This window comes from Phytophthora infestans, genomic scaffold (assembly GCF_000142945.1).
Source record: "Phytophthora infestans T30-4 supercont1.7 genomic scaffold, whole genome shotgun sequence".
NCBI lineage: Eukaryota > Oomycota > Peronosporomycetes > Peronosporales > Peronosporaceae > Phytophthora > Phytophthora infestans.
The window spans coordinates 3,471,689-3,488,678 of record NW_003303752.1 but is presented as its reverse complement, the minus strand read 5'-3'; the positions used below and the strand labels follow the sequence as shown (position 1 = coordinate 3,488,678).

The window sequence follows — 16,990 nt, the reverse complement described above, 5'->3', positions numbered from 1 at the left end:
CTGGCTGGTGGAGCGCAGCGAGTGCTGACCCCCCAACGGCTACTCCCAACTATGAATGATGATGGTGGAATGGACGGAGATACTGACGGTCCCACACCCGAGATTCTATCGGGACCACGACGTGTTAGTGTGCTAGCACAACGGAGAAAGAGCGACGAAAGTGCACGATCGGCGACGCCATACAAAGAAGAGAACGTGAAGGACGAATCTGCTTCTTCAAGAGAGACCATATCGATCGGCAGTATAAGTGCGTCTCTGCGTGAGCGACACACTATTTCCAGTGACACAAAGAGCGACGTGAGTCCAAGGTCACACAAATCCTTGACGGTCCATGCGCTACGAGTTAAAGACGAGGTCCAACCACTTCCGCTTGTAGACGAGAAGTCTACTAACGACGATGCAAATATCAAGTTGGAGAGCTCACGGACCGACCGCAAACTGCTTTTTCCCGAACGAGTTCTGGTGGATCCAACTCATCAAAAACCAACTAGGATCAGCCTTGAAGCTCCGACGTCTCGAAAAATCCTATCCAGCCGGCGCTCACTTGACGATTCAAAGCCGACTCAATCTTTCAGTGAGCGACTAGCAAGAAATTCAAAATGGAAAATGGACGACTTTTTGGTGACGAAAAATCTGGGTCAAGGCAAGTTCGGCAACGTGTATCTTGCAAAGGAGAAATGCTCTAACCTTACTGTCGCACTCAAGGTAATTATGGCAGCTTATGTCTTCCAGAACCATTGCTAACGCGAGTTTTTATGCGCAGGTTTTATTCAAGTCACCGCTGACGCGTGATGGTGGCGTCAGTAACTTAAAACGGGAGGTGGAAATTCAAGTGCGGCTTCGTCACCCGAATGTGCTGCGCATGCATGGCTACTTTTATGACGACTCGTGCGTTTATCTGGTTCTCGAATACGCGCCATTCGGAGAGCTATACAAAGAGTTGGCCAAAGAAAAACACTTCTCCGACGCGGTGGCTGCGCATTATGTATCCCAAGTTGTCGAAGCTCTGAAGTACTGTCACAGCTGCAATGTGATCCATCGCGACATTAAGGTAAGATTCATCATTATGGCAATGTCATTTCGTTGTGTAATATTGGTTTTTGCAGCCTGAAAATCTTCTGATAGGGCACAACAAAACCATCAAGCTAGCTGATTTTGGGTGGTCGGTACATGCTCCAACGCCGAACAATGTTCGCAAGACATTCTGTGGAACTCCGGATTATCTGAGCCCCGAAATGGTTATGGGAGAGTCTTATGACTATCGAACAGACTCGTGGAGCCTTGGAGTGTTGACGTATGAGCTGCTAGTCGGTTCGACACCGTTCTACTGCGAAAACCAAATGGAAATGTACAAGCGAATCGAACTCGCCGACTATCACTTCCCATCGACCCCGGCAGTGTCGGAGACTGCCAAGAGTTTCATTGCTGGACTGCTCCAGCGGAAACCAAGCGACCGATTGAGCTTAGAAGATGCAGTCAAACATCCATGGATTCAGAATCATTATTCGAAGTAACTTTTGGGAGCCCATACGACGGAACTACTGACACTATCGAAGCTTTTCTCGAGTGGCAAATTCCGACAACATAATCATACGAGACGGTATTTATCGTTCATGCAAACGACCAACGCATCATATTGCAGCTACATAGTAGTACAAGGCAAGGCATTAGACGCAAGGATGGAGGCATGTTCATCAACAAAAACTTACATTCGTCAGTATTTCCGTGATCTGGTCGACTGGCAGAGAAGGAAAAGTAAATCGCAGGTCTACTATCGAGCATCCGACATCTTGCTTTGCCTTTAGTTGCTGAAGGACTAGCGCTGCGGAGGTAACAGACCAGTCAAACGTTTGACGACGCACTGAAATACCGAAGCGCACAACTTACCACTCCATTCTTCTTGAGACTTGGGTCCAGGTGCGCTTACGGCCAGTTGAAAGACTATTAGGCCATAGTGTTCTTCTTCCTCGACACTAAAGAATTGGCGATAATGGCGCTCCGCAGCGGCTGCCGCGTTGAAAGTCTCAGCGCCAACAAAGGAGCTTTGTGGCAATAGTGCACTCACATTTTCAGCTTCTAGAACAGATTGCAGACTCGAGTATTTGCGAATCGATGCAACGGTCGTCAAGGTTTTGCCGTTGATCGTGATGCGATCGTTCACGTGGATGATCGAGTAAGGAGCGTCGTTCAATCTAGGGCCACGAAACATGAGTACTAATGACAAGGCTCCTCTGGGTTACTTAAAGTATGCACGTACCGAATCTCAAGCGACTTTGATCCTTGCTCGATTAGCTGGTGGTCTCTCTCTGGGAGTGCAAACTGATAGTCCGGAGGAGGTATGGCAGCATCTAGACCAGGAACACCCACACGAAGCTGTTCCCAGGGCTTCTCGATTAAAGTCGTAAAATTGCCAGACACACTGGCTTGACGACCGTTTTCATGTGGTTGCACAGCGGTGTAGAAAGCTGACACCGCGTGTCTATCCGTAACGTCGTCGCTTATCGGTGGAAATGCCAGCAGCTCAAGTTGAGTTGGCGGTGAAGTATGTCGAATAGCATAGTCACTTTTGTACCTTGCACGACCGAAACGAGCAATAATACAGGGTTAATAGTTCAAAACGCAGCTTCTCACGTGAGATATCTGGACATGACTTACAAGTGCATGACTTCGAGCATCCTCAGCGTCTCAACATTGCGGTCGTGAACTTCATGAACACTACAACAAAATTTCCATCAGCTAAGACCGATGCATCACCTTAGTGCCAGGTAACTCACTGCACTGCATTCATCCACCGCCGACTACTTGTCAAATCGGACGATGGCTGCGGCTCGTCGATACTTCCCACACACTCCACCTACACAATAAAATACCGCGTAAGGACCAACTCATTGCTCGCTTGGTTGTATAACATCGCACCAATGCCCCTAGTTGCAGTGCGTCCTGGTTAGACCCTGGCACCAGCCTCACATCCAACAACCCCGTTCCGTCATCTGCTCTTGACAATCTTTACTTAGGTTTTATTAGCGAAAAGCAAAACTTTTGCTTTTTCACGAACCAAGCTGGATGTGCGAGTCGTTCCGTTTAACCAGTACCCCCAACACTTGAGCGCGATTAAAACACGCATGGCCCACACGATAGCTCCGCGTCTGTTCGTCTAGCGTCACCGCCGAGCTGTGGAGCTGCACTATGCACAATCGAAGTGCACATGTCGACTCCATTAATAAGAAATGACAAGTGCAAAGAACAATTTCAACTTTAACTTCAATAAATTTTGCATTTGGAGTATAGAAATGTTTCTACTTTCTCCATAATTTCGAAGAAGTTAAATGATGATTATCAAATTTTTGGTGTCGTGAAGTTGGATAGAGGGCCAACTCGACCATCGGTCCCCCAGCTTGCTACGCCGGCCACACCTACAAAGTAAGTCATATTCGGCTTCAAATTGGCGACAACTGCGAAGGTGTCTACACCACGGTAGACCTCTACACGATTAAGTCGAAGTGAATACGCCTGGACAGATTCAAGCGGATCCCACACGACTCTGGCTTCTGACGCAGTCACGTTTGTTGAGTTAGGAGCATTTTCTGGAACTGTGATTGTCAGATGCGTGGCTGTGTTGGACAAACTCAATTAGTTACAATAGCATTCTCTAATGCCTGCAAGGACTCATTCGCGTTACGTACGTATAGTGTCGAGGTAGGAGTGCCAACCCCACCTTGCATAGCCCTGTATGAAGAGCCCGAGTGCTGCAGCTTGAGAAAAGGCTGCAGCAGGTGTAGGAAAAGAGGTAACGGGGATAATCAGAGCTCCCAGCATTGTGTGATGAAGGTGGAATGATGTTGAAGGGAACAGTGCCCACGACACGAGTACGCATGCAAGTACAGCCATGTACATCGCAACAAACGCCCTCCACTTCCCGCCGAGATAAATACTTCTAAAGAGTTGGGAAGCCAAGAACAGCGCTCCAATTCCTACCAGAGTGAACACTACGTATGTTCCAACGTTGGCGTGTAGTTCCTCGTAGCCGCCGAGATCGACATTAAGCCACGGAATGAATCCGATGAGGTTCATGTTGATCATCACGTGATAAGGAGCCACGTAACAGAGCGTCCACATAATAAATTTCCGCTTCAGCGTTAGCGATTGCCAGCCACTTAGCGTGTCTGATGCTGCTATTCGATATACCAAAGTACTTGCAGCCAGTAGAAGAATCACCTCGCCGAAAGCATTTACAGAAATACCCCTGTAATCCTGGCTTGAAGGTTGGCCAACTAGTCGTGTGTAGAAGAATCCATAGGTGACCAACAAGTAAAACATGACGTCAGGTCTCGCGCGAGGCAGCAAACCAAAGCCTGCCGTGGCAATAAAGCCCACACTGAGAATCCACCACGAAAGATCACTGCAGTACGAGCTGGATGCTTCTTTGAACATGATCGTTTTAGGAAACCATGACAGAAATTCCTTCGTGGTCACCCCATTCGATGTGGATGAGTAGAATGCATCAGCAGCACCTACACGGACATGTTAATTAAGGATCGTCAAACCAGTTAAACAATTCTACGTACCGGCAAAACGATAAAAAGCACACCCACCGTTGGGACCAATAACACCCGTGTGGGCGGCAGCCCGACAGATTCTGGAATCAGCTCTGCATTAATACAAAACAAACGTAAGGTGGGTGTTATGACAGCGCTTACAATTTCAAGCTTACCTGTACGGACCTGACCCAAACACTGCCATCGATGATGATTGTTCTACAGTACAAGCATAAACCGTGAGTCAGGGCTCCGCCTCGAACGATGAAGAAGGTAAGACAAACCTAAAGTGCAGCGTGTGGGGCATCTGAATGCCGTCCACTCGGATGCAAACGGGCGGCAGTCGACTCCCCACAAGCCGCACGATGTTCCAAACCCCCACGAGCGACAGCTCAGAAAGTCCGGTTGGCTTCCATCGTTCATGGTTGCCGCAAAGAAACTCAAGTAAACCAGAAGTAGAAGCAGAGCCAATGAAACTGAGAAGTAGAGCAGCACGATGCAGTTCTTCGAGAGCCACAGAACAACGGCATGTTTCAGTGCAATGGGTGGCACATTTTGCACACTTGCAGCGCCATCTTCCAGCGAATCAGCTCCGACAGAATCTTTCTTGTCCGAGTGCGAACGTCTTCGCCAGTTTCCCGAGTTGAAAGGGAACGGACGGACACCAGGCTCACGACTCATTGCTGCTACGGTTAAATGGAGAACGAACCGTGCTACAAGTTGAACAGCAGACCCTAGAGCAGTATCTAAAAAAAGTGTAAGAACCGGTAAGTGTTCAGCACTCTGCACTTCAAGACAGGATCTCATAAGTGGGTTAATTTGAGCTTTAAGGTGACTCAATTCACTAGTTCAGCACGGCTTCCAGCAGTGCCTGTGTGGCTTCCGCAGCTTCACGTACATCCAGGTCGGCTTCCGTTTCGGCAAGAGCTAGAGGGCGGACAATCTCTAGCGTGCTTTCCGTGGTTGGCGGGTCGTTCAGTCTCGGTACAATCAGACCAAGCGTACGCAGTGAGCGGAAGCGGAGGTTCGCTGTCTGGGACGTACACTGCTCCAGCACCATCTCGATGACGTCTCTTAATTTATCCATCTTCTGCAACTCTGGAGCCAGGAGCTCCACCGCCAGCAATCCCGTAAGCCGTCCATGGAAGGTGGAGTGAAGACACACGGACACCCGAGGAACGCACTTTTCAACCACCCACTCACTACCTAACGACTTCCCAAGAGAAGAAAGCTTTTCGCACACCACAGCACGAACTTCATTGACTGCGTCACCCAAGAGTTCCAAGCAGGCATCAGCGAAGTCAGCAGGCAGTGTAGCACCATCTTCACGCTCGGCCCAGGCAGCCACGCAATGAACAAACTTTACACGGACTCGCCATTGCACGGAGGTACGTAGCGCTTGGATGGCTGGGAAGATCATAGCGGTCACAGTATCTGCTGAGCTGTCGCAGTAACGCGCCATCTCTTCCAAAAGCGACGCGCGCACAGTTGCGTCTTGACTTTCATCCAAAAACTGCGTGAAGATCGGGACCAACTCATCGTAGTAATTGCTACCGATGAACTGCAACGAGCGACCAACTGATTGCGCCAAATACAGTCTTACAGCCACAGAAACGTCGGTTGAAAGCGTGTACGTTGCCGGCAATACACTGCGTACAAATTTGACTTGAGCAGCAGTCACAAACTCGGAGCTCTCGCCGTTCGCATTATGAACTTCTTCTGTAGCAGAGTCGTCCGGTTTAGACGCAGCCGTTTGCTGCACAGCAATATCTCGAAGCGCCTCTCCAAGAAGAAAAGAACCCTCTGCACACGCTCGACGCACTTCCACAGTCGGATCACCAACCATCGACACGAAATGATCGACAAAAATGTCTGTGTACTCGGCCCCAAACGCTCGACAAAACGCAGGCAAGGTCCGCGCAGTCTCTAGACGCACTTGCCACGAAGAGTCTGACGTGTAGGTGTTCACCATCGGCACCATCTGACAATAAAGCAGACGTAATGTCTGCTCCGCCTCCTTCTGCGACTTGTTCTGGTCTTCAAGAAGTAGACGACGCAAGGTGGTGGCTAGTGTGATGCAGCCTTTCACTGCGAAAATACGAACAATGTCATGACTATCCGCCGTCGATTTCTCTAACAGTTGGACTGTCCACGCAGCAACAGAAGATCCACCTGCTGCTGCCAAGTCACCAATAACCGAAGTCACGGCGCGACGCACCAGCGGATTATCATCGTTGCACATACGGTCGAGCATTCCACGGAGTTGAACACGTACATCGCCACCAACGTGTGGGTAAACCATAGACAGTAGCGCGACAGGGACAATTCTTGCCGTGGGGCTTGAACTAATACTGAGCCGTGCAAACATCGGGACCAACAGCTTAATCACGTCCACATCCGTTAACGAAAGGATCAGCATCTTCAGCGCGTTCACCATGACGTCCCATGTTGCATGATTTTCGATAATCGATAAGCTCTCGAGTACGTGAAGTACAACTGCAAGCAACAACTCATAACGGTGGCGCTTGGCAACTCGTTCACCATTAGTAGACTCTGGCTCCTTTGCATCCACAAAATGTTGCATCTTTGCTGTGCGTACTGCAAGCCATCCCAGGAATTGAATCGTCCGAATAACAGTGCTTTCACCCTTATCATCATAGTCGTGGATAGAGGCAAACAGGTTCAGCAGGAATCTGCGTTCGGCACACATTTCACCCACACGCTCCTCTTCCATCGTCTCAATATCCTGTAGTAAAGCAGCGTCCCACGTTTCGTTGTCCGGAAGTAATCTATCCAACGGGTTCGGGTACTGTGGATCCTTCGTCGGCGGGTGATACTCTTCGGTACTGAGGTATTGGAAAAGAGCCTTGGTCACAATCTTCGGGAAAGCCAGTACACCCTGATGAATCTTCATCTGGAAGACACGGAAAGACATTCGATCCTGCTCGGGGATGGGGCGTTCCGTTTTCTGCTGACGAATGTTCATTGACAGTTGTCTGCGGAGTGCCTTGTAGTCATCAGGAGGAACAATCACAAGCTCCAGCTGCAACGGCCTCGTAGCGGTCTCGATTAACCGCAGTGTCTCTTTGTGCGTGAGGTGCGTAACTCGTTGGCTATTCAGACCAACGAGCCAGCTCGAGCGCTTTACATTTGCACGCTCCGCAGCACCTCCAGACTTGATATCCACGACAATCGTCCGCTCTAGGATGTTCTCGACCGTCAGACCAAGTGGTCCTGCAGGAATAGACGCAGGATAGGGCGTGTTGCCACCCATTACAGACGACACGGGCTGTTCTGGATCCCAATCGCATCCAATAATTCCACGGAAGTCACTTACAATGCGGTCCTCGGTCAGGAACGTGTTCACAGCGCGATCCAAACTAAATTCTGAATTGAGAAGCAGGTCCACCAGTACCTTAAATTCCACTGCAGATGGTCCAGCCACAGCATCCTCCATGGACTCCACAGCCTGACACAGGACTTGAAGGCCGTATTTTGGATCCACAGGGCCCTTTGCAACAACATTATCATCCACTGACGCCATCACAACGTCGCCGTCACTGTCTCGTGGGGGTGATTTTACCACAGAAGCGGTCACACCGTTAGACACTGGTGTAGTGTGCTGAGGAGGGTGCAGCTCTGATGCACGACGAAATCGAAGCGCAGACGGGACAAGAACACGCTAGAAAATGCATTAAAAAATAAAAAAAACGCCGTTAATCAAGGAAAACACTGCGTTACAGTATGCCAGATATGCAGTAATGGCATCACCCACCTCTTTGGAAAGCTGCTGTACAACTGCAGTACAATTCTCTTCGTTCAGCACCGTTTCTCGGAATGAAAGCAGCACGTCCGATTTCTGGATACCAGCAAGAGCCGCTGGGCCGCCAGGTTGCACTTGTTGCACAACAGCTCGTCCAAACACGTTGCCAATCTGCCAGCGGAAGTTACTGCTCGACATGACGACTTCGTATGTTCCAGGACCATACAACAGCTCTTCTTCCGTCTGTGTCTTGTCCATTGGAGCAGCAACTTTTGTCTCCTCAATGAATTTCGAACTATCCTTAGCGACAGGTGACGATAGTGGGGTCAGCTGATGTGATTTAATGGATGTCAATGCTGATGGAGACAACGGCATCGCCGCGGAAGATTGAGAAGGTGTTTGCGGGGTTTTTACAGCACCCGAAGGCGGCGCGACTGTTCTGATAGGACCAGAAGACGGCGATGGGGGCTCTATCCCGTTCTCACTGTTGACAGGCGTCTTCTTGCCAGCAGCTTCGTCCTCTTCGTCGCTTCCTTCGTCAAATTCAGCATCTGCTCCGTTCTCCGAGAAATAGATCTCCACAGCTTTATTCAGATCGTTGTTGGTGCGCCTGAGCAGACTCAGAATGACATCGCGCTTAACTTCCCCGCCCAACAGTCCACTGAGCTCTTCAGCCTTGGGTGTCCACTCAGCAGGAGCGTCGCCGTCGATGGACAGCGCCTTGCGAGGAAGTGCAGACGTTTCGGCCCATGACATGTCTTCTCCGTCCTCTTCGTCAGAGCCTTCCACGTCGTTAACCTTGAATTCCGCACCATTAGCCGCCTCTGATTGAAAGAAGAGGTCCACGGCCTTGTTAGGGTCGTTTCCAGCCTGCCCCAGAAACTCCAAAATACGCTCTCGCGAAACGTCACGGGGCCCGATGATAGCGCGGATCACGTCCACCAACGCGTCCTGCTGCTCCATGGTGCCCGATGGGTATTACCAATGCTGTAAGAGTCGGCGAGCCGTTGCAAGGTCCGATCCCGGGATAAAGTGAGGGCGAAAGGCGGCACTGTTCTTTTCGAGAAGAGCGCTGTCCCGACGTACGGACAGAGTGCAAGTGAGAAATGGGGAGAGGAAGAGCTCTCAGGCCAAGAGAGCTCAGAGCTACTTGCCCGCCGGCCTTTTTCTTTGTTTTTCAAAGCCAAAGGGGGAAATTCCACCTCTACCCTGTGTGGTACACGCCGAAAAGCCTGAGATTTGATAGACCGGTACGACCGGTAGATCTTTAACCATCAGAAACGAAAATGGCGGGAAGCTTGGAGACAGTGTTGGTGCGTGCCTGTATGCGCTTGTAAGGCTGAGAATGCATGCATCTAAGGGCCTAGATACTTTACTGTGCTACTGTACAGGGCACAGACCTGCGCAGCCAGGTGCAAAGCGCGAAGATCTTGGTGGTAGGCGCCGGTGGAATCGGCTGTGAGCTGCTCAAGAACCTAGTGCTCAGCGGCTTCGTGGATATCGAGCTTATCGACCTGGACACCATCGACGTATCGAACCTGAACCGACAGTTTCTGTTCCGCGTGCACCACGTGGGCCAGTCTAAGGCGCTGGTGGCGAAAGAAATTGCGACGAGCTTTAACCCGCGCGCCAAAATTAAGGCGCATCATGGTAACATCAAGAGCAGCCAGTTTGGTCTCGAGTATTTCCAGCAGTTTGCCCTTGTGCTCAACGCGCTGGACAATGTGGACGCGCGTAAGCACGTGAATCGTCTGTGTCTGGCCACCAATACACCGCTCATCGAGAGCGGCACTACGGGCTATCTGGGTCAAGTGTTCGTTATTAAGAAAAGTGAGACTGCGTGTTACGAGTGCACACCCAAGGTCACACAGAAGCAGTATCCGATCTGTACCATCCGTAGTACACCCGAGAAGATGGTGCATTGCATCGTGTGGGCCAAGGAGTGTTACAAGCTGCTCTTCGGCAAGACGGAAGACTCTATGCTGTGGGAGGACCCGACCAACGAGGACAAGTCGGCCTTCATGGATCTCTGCATGCGCGGTCCGGACATGAACTTGGACGACGTCACTAAGCTTCAAGAATATGCGTGCGGTGTCTTCCGAGGACTGTTCGACTTTGAGATCAAGAAGAGGCTTGAGATGAAGACGTACAAGGCGGCAGCCAAGCGCCCACAGCCGCTGGTGTTGGAAGAAATCATTGGCTCGGACATTGTGAAGGCTATTAATCTTAACGACGAGGCTGTTATGAAGCAGACTGACAATGGGAAGGTCTGGAACGACCGCGACGTGTGGAGCGTCTCGGAGTGCGTGACGCGCTTTGTGTCGTGTATTGTCCGTATCCTGAGCAATGAGCAGTCACGCGCGAACCTTGGCAGCTATGAATTCGACAAGGATGACGCCACTGCGATGGAGTTCGTGACTGCTGCTGCAAACTTGCGTGCATCTGTGTTCTCCATTGCAATGGAGTCGCTTTACAGCTGCAAAGGTATTGCCGGTAACATCATCCCAGCTATCGCCACCACGAATGCTATCGTGGCAGGTTTCCAGGTACTGGAGGCGTTCCGTATTCTGCAGGCAGCGAAGCCCGTGAAAGAAGCATGCAAGTACACGCTCTGCAACCGCTCGTGGAATGACCGTGGCGTGCTTCTTCAGCCTAGTAATCTTGAGAAGCCCAACCCTCAGTGCTACGTGTGCTCCAAGCACACAGTGGAGCTCGCTGTGGATACCAACTGCATGTTGCTGCGTGACTTGGTAGATAAAGTACTGAAGAAGAAGCTGGGTGTGAATGAGCCCACAATTTCGATCGGTGCTAACACAATCTACGAAGAAGGTGAAGACGCCGAAATGAGTCTGGCTGTCAACTTGGAGAAGAAGCTTGTAGATCTCCCTGGCAAGGGGATCCGTCATGATACCACCGTATCTGTCGAGGACTTCTCGCAAGATTTCCGCTGCAATATCCGCGTGTTGCATCGTGACGAAGAAGAATTTGGCGAGGATGCAGCGGAGCTGTTCGCGCTAGGAGGAGACATCGCCGAGCTAGCTGCGGATCTGAAGGCGGAGGTGGCCAAGCAAGCGGCGCTGAAAGAAGCTGCTGCTGATGGCAAAGAGGACGACAGTGACGATGATGTCGAGGTGCTGGAGCCTGTGGATGCCCCCGTACACAAGCGCAGTAGAGATGCAACTGAAGACGCCGCCACTTCAAGCAAGAAGGTCAAGTCGGACGTGGTGGACCTGCTCTAGATTCGTACTTAAGTGATAATGTAAACCTCACTTTGTGGAAGTATTGTGTCTTTTGACTTGACTAAAGTATTGACTACTATAGAAATTCGGTCCCCTCCCACGATCAAAAGGGACCTACCGTGACCGCAACGGCTTGACGGTGCTTGACCGAGCGCTGAGCGGCACTACGTGCAGATCGAACTCAGCCACGCAAAGAGAACACACGTAGCAGCACTGGACGAAATTTCGGGCGGTATGGGCAGCGCGCCGAGTCAGAAAGACGCCACCAGTCCCGACATGGAAGCCGAGGTGGCGGCTGAAGCGCCGGAGTCTCAGAAATCGAATCAGATGCGGAAAGACCATCATTCTGACGACAATGTATGTGTGTGTGACGGTGCTACTCAAAGCAAAAAGCGACGAAGAACGCAGAGTGGTGAAATAGCGCGGGATCCGCAGGTGAACGGAGGTGGTGATGCCTCTGATGAGCAGACTCAGGAGAGGGAAGAGAAAGCTCAGGCTCCAAAGGAAAATGGACGTGTGGAAGACGAAAATGAGACCGAGAAGGAGCAGGTAGAAACCAATGCTATAGCGAATGGGATAAAGGAACCAGAGGAGCAACAGAAAGAGACAACAGAGGCAGTGCAGGCTAATGGCGAATGTTCTGGGGAGCAGCAGAAGAAGCATGAAAGTGATGCGGCATTAACAAGCGATGCAGCGTCCGTGTCTGTACCAGTATCGGTATCAGTACCAGTACTTGAATCAGTGCTCTCTCCAGCACTCCATACTGGTATTGATATGGTGTTCCCGGAGGATGAAGTGCCCATTGAGCTTTGTCCGTTTTCAAGTGATGGGAGCGCTGAGGAGACGTTGCCCGAGTCTCCGCCTCGCAGACAAAAGAAAACAGTAGAAGCAGAATCCAAGACTGAAACAATCACTCCTACTACACCAGCTGCAACACCAGCAGAAGCATCTTTGACACCTGCGTCGGTAACAGCAGATGAATCAGCAACGACAAGCTCGCTAAATCGAACCGTGGGGAGAAGGAAGCGCAGGAAGAAATTGAGTTATTCAGCTTCACGAAGCAAGTTAGCAACCAAGTCGAGGCAGGAGCAAGACAGTGTCCCCGCTTCACCTGCATTAGAGGACAAAATCAGCATTTCAGTGAACGGACACGCAGGTGAGAATGGAGTCCAGACTGACACCGGCGAGAATGCACCTCCATCACCGGTATATCCTGATGCAGACGCTTCACACCTGTACCCGTCGACACCCGAAGGAGAACCCTGGCATTGGGAAGATGTTGATCCGTACTTTGACCCTCTAGCACAGGGCGACCTGGATAATCTGGCTCGCTGGCGCAAGGAAAACGCTGATTTCATTGCGGCGAACGCAAGAGCATGTCGCGACATGCCAGGGATGGAGACGAAGCGTGCAGTATTAGAGTCTATGCTCGCAGATGCTTCAGATGCGTCGACGGCTCACGTGGATATCCCAATTCGTCGGGGACGGAGTTACCGCGATGTTTGGGAGGAAAAGGATTTTCTTGTTCAACAAAAGCGCGACAACTCCGCGGGGGAAACTCATCAAGCCGTGAAGATGAAAATGAAGCGAAGAATTGCTGTCGATACGGAGAGTTCCTTGCTGGAATCCCATCGCGACTTGGTGTATGGATACGATGACGATCTCTTCCTCGAGTTTAAGAGTCGTCTTGAGGATCGAGTGAAGGCGTATCAGACGTTGTCACCAGCTGCACGACTGCAAGATGTTATTGACGATACTTCAGACTTGAGTGCTGATGAGGTTGTGTTTGATGAAGAAGTTCTCCCGAGTTTCCCAGTACATCAGTTGCATCCAGCGTCTCTAGGATTTTGGAAGCTCCGCAAGAATCAAGAACCTGATTTTGAAGTTGTGCACCCTGCATCTGTAAACCGTGATAAAGTTCCTACACGCTGGAGAGAGGAGAGGAAGCAGCATCGCCAACAACAGTACGAACTCCAACTACAGCACACAAATGAACTAGCTGATCCGAGTGATGGAGACGATGAAAGTACTGGCGACACGGCTCGTGATCGACTCCGTGCGACTATTTCTACCAGCGAGATTACTGATGAGCTACCGTCATTTGGCAACTGTGTGGAAGCAGATGAAATCTCACAAGCGCTGGCTGCTTCAATGCGAAAGCTGATTCCGCTGTCCATGTACAACTGGCGAACTGCGCAGCTCGTATACGAAAGAGCAGCGTGTAGTATCCAATGTGCACCGATCCTAGAGGGTGAAGCTGCCGCTGCTCGAGAGCTGGAGGATGTGTTTTTGGAGCTGTGCCCTCCCGAAGACTCCAATGTGGATATAACTGTACCTTCTGGTACTGGTCCAAGTCGTAAACCGTGGACACAGATCACTAGTGCCCCGCATGACATGATTGCCTATAGTGTACGCCACGATATCGCGGATAACTGTTCGTTGGCAGTAGCAGCTTCGGTGGAATTTGCCCTAGGACTGAGCATGGGCGACGTGGTGGACGTCCTTGACCGGAATGGTTGCTGGAATTACGGCGAAGTTGTGGAGATTTACTCGGAAAGCAGGCTGGGGGTTTCTAAGTTTTTGCTGGTGCGTTTTTCGCTGTGGTCTGAGGACACAGTCGAATGGATCGCGGCCAGCGAAGGCCGCATATTGCCTCAAGGTGTCGCTAACGGCACACGATCGTGTTCGGTTGGTCCCACCCGTGCCCACCGAGTCCGTGTCCGATATGACCAGAACCTTGCTAGACAATTAGAGCGGTCTTTCCCACAGCGACAAGCCAATCGAGCAACCGCTGCATCTCAAATGTTAGCACAACGTCAACATAATGCCGTCATACGATCCTCGAGTGATCAGCACAAGACACCGCAAAAGCGAAAACGGAAACGGCTAGGTAAATCTGCAGCAATGACAACATCTTAGCCATATGGTGACCAAGTTGTGCGGAAAACATGTAAGCTACGTATAAAAGACATGGTTTCCGAACGATACGATAATAACCCACGCTGTCTTTTGTTGATACAAGTTGAGGAAATGTGCCAAGAAACGAGAGGAAACCAATCGACGAAGGTCAGTCACAATAAACGTCTAATTTAGCGAGCTTGGTCTTGTATTTTTAGGTGGTGTGCAGCATTTGTCAAGGTCGTGGCAGGTGTGTTTTGTGCAGTACAGGAGCCATGTCTTCGCCTCTTCAACGCAACAACTTCCTCTGCCTACCCGATGGTCCTAAGTCGCCCCAACGCACCGCCTCTATGGCAGCAGGAGCCGCGGTCATGGGAGGTACTGGGAGTCCGGGAAAGTATCACACTGAATTCCCTGCTCGACAGCGCAAGCGCTTACAAGTGGGCACTACCAACTTGACCAAGTCGGTGGAGCTCAATAGTCTCCCCAGTCCTGCTGTACTTGCAGTAAACACATCCGATCGAATTGCAGAGACTAAGATTGCAGCGATGAAATCGACAGTAGACTCACCACAACATCACAGCGCAGCACACCGCCAATCGACTGACTCAGGCAAGATCACACCCCTCGTCCTGCGGACTGAGACTCGACGATTGAGAGCATTGAGCCCAGCCAACAGCAGTAGAAGCACTGACGAAAATCGAGACGTCAGCGTTGCCAACGGAACCCCAAAGCTGAAGCAGTTACCTGCTGACTTGAGCCAGCATGAAAAAGCAGAGCATCCAGGCCCCCTAGGAAACAATGCCCACGAAGACTCACTTGCAAAAAGCTCTGACCTTAACAGTTTCTTTAAGATGAACAGTGTCGATAGCAAGGAGAAGATATCGCTGGCTCAAAACCGTGCTAAGCTGTACGACGTATTCATGGAGAAGTACGGCTCGGTGCGTGCAGTCTTCCGAGCGTTCGATAACGACGGCAATGGCATGATTTCAGCCCAACGCTTCCATGATATGGTGGAGGCTGCAGAGGTGGACCTGACACCCAATGAGACTCGTGCGCTTTACCGAACAGCAGACGTCAACGGCGACAACACTGTGGCTTTTCAAGAGTTTGTCCAAATGTTTTCACCTAATGTCGGTACTGACATGTCAGGCAAAAGCGCCTTTAGTCCAATAATTGGACAAGTGCGAGACCCCAGCTCGTCAATGGCCATTAAGTATCACACTCCGTTGGAGTTGTCGCCACGTTCGCGAAGGCGTATGACGCAGCTTCGCAAGCAAGTGACTGACGCGCTTCATCGAAAACACGGACTGGCCATGGGTGTGCGTGGTGGCAGACCGGAGCAGCTTCTCGCGTACGCTTTCAAAAATGTCGATTCGGATAATGATGGACTTCTGTCCTACAGCCAGGTGGAACACGCTTTGGGATCTGGGTACTTGCAGTTGGAAGATACGATTGTTGTGAGTGAAATGCGTGAAATGCTGCAGCTAATGGACCAGAACGGCGACGAGCAGATCAGTCTACGGGAGTTTGTTCGATATTTTGCTGCCGGAGAGCGTGACGTAGCCACAGATATGATCGACAATGGACGCAAGAAGGAGCTCGCAGCTTTACACGTCAAGCGTACGGTGGATCTTACGCCTCGTGAAGAAGTTGACCCGATATTCGCTCATTTGAAGAACGCAGTGCTTCAGAAAGAGGAGCCTCCTTTGCCTCCTGACCGTAGAGATTCCAGTCCAGGAGCATGTCTTCCAGAGCAGCTAAGTAAGCGAACTGCTGCGATCATCAATGCTGATAACAACGTAACATCTTCTGCTCGCACGTCAAAAGGCGGTAATAGCAAAACCTCGCTGTCATCGTCACACTCATCTCTTCAACTCGAGATTGATCGTCGGCCAGCAACGTCGAGTGCGACTGGGAGTCCTATTGTGGCTGTATTGACACCAGTTTCTTGTGATCGCTTTTATCATCGACGTCGTGAGCGCACTGATTGGACTCGTGTTGGTGTGGGAGGAAATGGAACCGGCACCGACACAGGGATGTATATGTCTTCGAAAGATCGCTTTTCAACTACAAGTAGTGGAGCTTATAGTCCACTTTATCGTGCGCCGCCGTCTGCCAAGAACTGCGACGTGAATGACTCATTCCTCATTATGAGAGATGGCAAATCCACCGCTACAATTGAAGAAGATGCTCGCCGTGCACGACGCACGACACGATACGAGCGAACGCAAGTTCTACTGCAAGGCTTTGAGGAAGCACAAGCTCAAGATGAACGACTGAAGGACTGGAAGACGCGTGCAAGCATACGCAAAGTCGCCGGTGAAAGGTTTGACTATCTCGACAGACTGCAAGAACGGGAACATCGTGTAGCTTCGCGTGAAGACTGCATGCTGCGTCGCAATGGAGGGGCTAGCTTTTTGAGAATGTGGGCAGGAAGTGCCGAGTCACAGTTTAACAACCACCAACACGCCAGCTCCTAGCTCGTTACCTTAGCAAGTCTTACTGACTTCCGTGTTCTTGACAACTCCAATGCAACATAAGCGCTGTACAAT

General features: G+C 50.8%; 7 protein-coding genes across 7 annotated transcripts; 4 read left to right on the top strand and 3 right to left on the bottom strand.

Moving 5' to 3' along the window:
- Positions 1-397: 397 nt before the first annotated feature.
- Positions 398-1,514, top strand: PITG_05483 (protein kinase, putative; the record flags this gene model as incomplete). The annotated part of the gene is made up of 4 exons (XM_002999076.1): positions 398-456; positions 498-705; positions 764-1,051; positions 1,107-1,514. The coding sequence occupies 4 exons, from the start codon at positions 398-400 to the stop codon at positions 1,512-1,514; spliced, it is 963 nt and encodes a 320-aa protein (XP_002999122.1).
- Positions 1,515-1,588: 74 nt separating this feature from the next.
- PITG_05482 (uncharacterized protein) lies at positions 1,589-3,218 on the bottom strand (the record flags this gene model as incomplete). Its single annotated transcript, XM_002999075.1, has 8 exons — positions 1,589-1,642; positions 1,710-1,822; positions 1,888-2,192; positions 2,258-2,572; positions 2,656-2,715; positions 2,775-2,854; positions 2,917-2,990; positions 3,056-3,218. 8 exons carry the CDS (start codon positions 3,216-3,218, stop codon positions 1,589-1,591), a joined length of 1,164 nt encoding a protein of 387 aa, XP_002999121.1.
- Positions 3,219-3,336: 118 nt separating this feature from the next.
- On the bottom strand, positions 3,337-4,958 carry PITG_05481 (uncharacterized protein; the record flags this gene model as incomplete). Its single annotated transcript, XM_002999074.1, has 5 exons — positions 3,337-3,584; positions 3,684-4,511; positions 4,566-4,648; positions 4,712-4,754; positions 4,820-4,958. 5 exons carry the CDS (start codon positions 4,956-4,958, stop codon positions 3,337-3,339), a joined length of 1,341 nt encoding a protein of 446 aa, XP_002999120.1.
- A 345-nt stretch (positions 4,959-5,303) lies between these two features.
- On the bottom strand, positions 5,304-9,261 carry PITG_05480 (uncharacterized protein; the record flags this gene model as incomplete). Its single annotated transcript, XM_002999073.1, has 4 exons — positions 5,304-8,099; positions 8,184-8,217; positions 8,311-8,534; positions 8,595-9,261. 4 exons carry the CDS (start codon positions 9,259-9,261, stop codon positions 5,380-5,382), a joined length of 3,645 nt encoding a protein of 1,214 aa, XP_002999119.1.
- Positions 9,262-9,556: 295 nt separating this feature from the next.
- Positions 9,557-11,537, top strand: PITG_05479 (ubiquitin-activating enzyme (E1), putative; the record flags this gene model as incomplete). The annotated part of the gene is made up of 2 exons (XM_002999072.1): positions 9,557-9,611; positions 9,690-11,537. 2 exons carry the CDS (start codon positions 9,585-9,587, stop codon positions 11,535-11,537), a joined length of 1,875 nt encoding a protein of 624 aa, XP_002999118.1.
- Positions 11,538-12,311: 774 nt separating this feature from the next.
- PITG_05478 (uncharacterized protein) lies at positions 12,312-14,456 on the top strand (the record flags this gene model as incomplete). The annotated part of the gene is made up of 4 exons (XM_002999071.1): positions 12,312-12,360; positions 12,466-13,106; positions 13,149-13,235; positions 13,317-14,456. The coding sequence occupies 4 exons, from the start codon at positions 12,312-12,314 to the stop codon at positions 14,454-14,456; spliced, it is 1,917 nt and encodes a 638-aa protein (XP_002999117.1).
- A 254-nt stretch (positions 14,457-14,710) lies between these two features.
- Positions 14,711-16,918, top strand: PITG_05477 (uncharacterized protein; the record flags this gene model as incomplete). Its single annotated transcript, XM_002999070.1, has 4 exons — positions 14,711-15,148; positions 15,311-15,572; positions 15,627-16,079; positions 16,164-16,918. The coding sequence occupies 4 exons, from the start codon at positions 14,711-14,713 to the stop codon at positions 16,916-16,918; spliced, it is 1,908 nt and encodes a 635-aa protein (XP_002999116.1).
- Between the last annotated feature and the right edge of the window lie 72 nt (positions 16,919-16,990).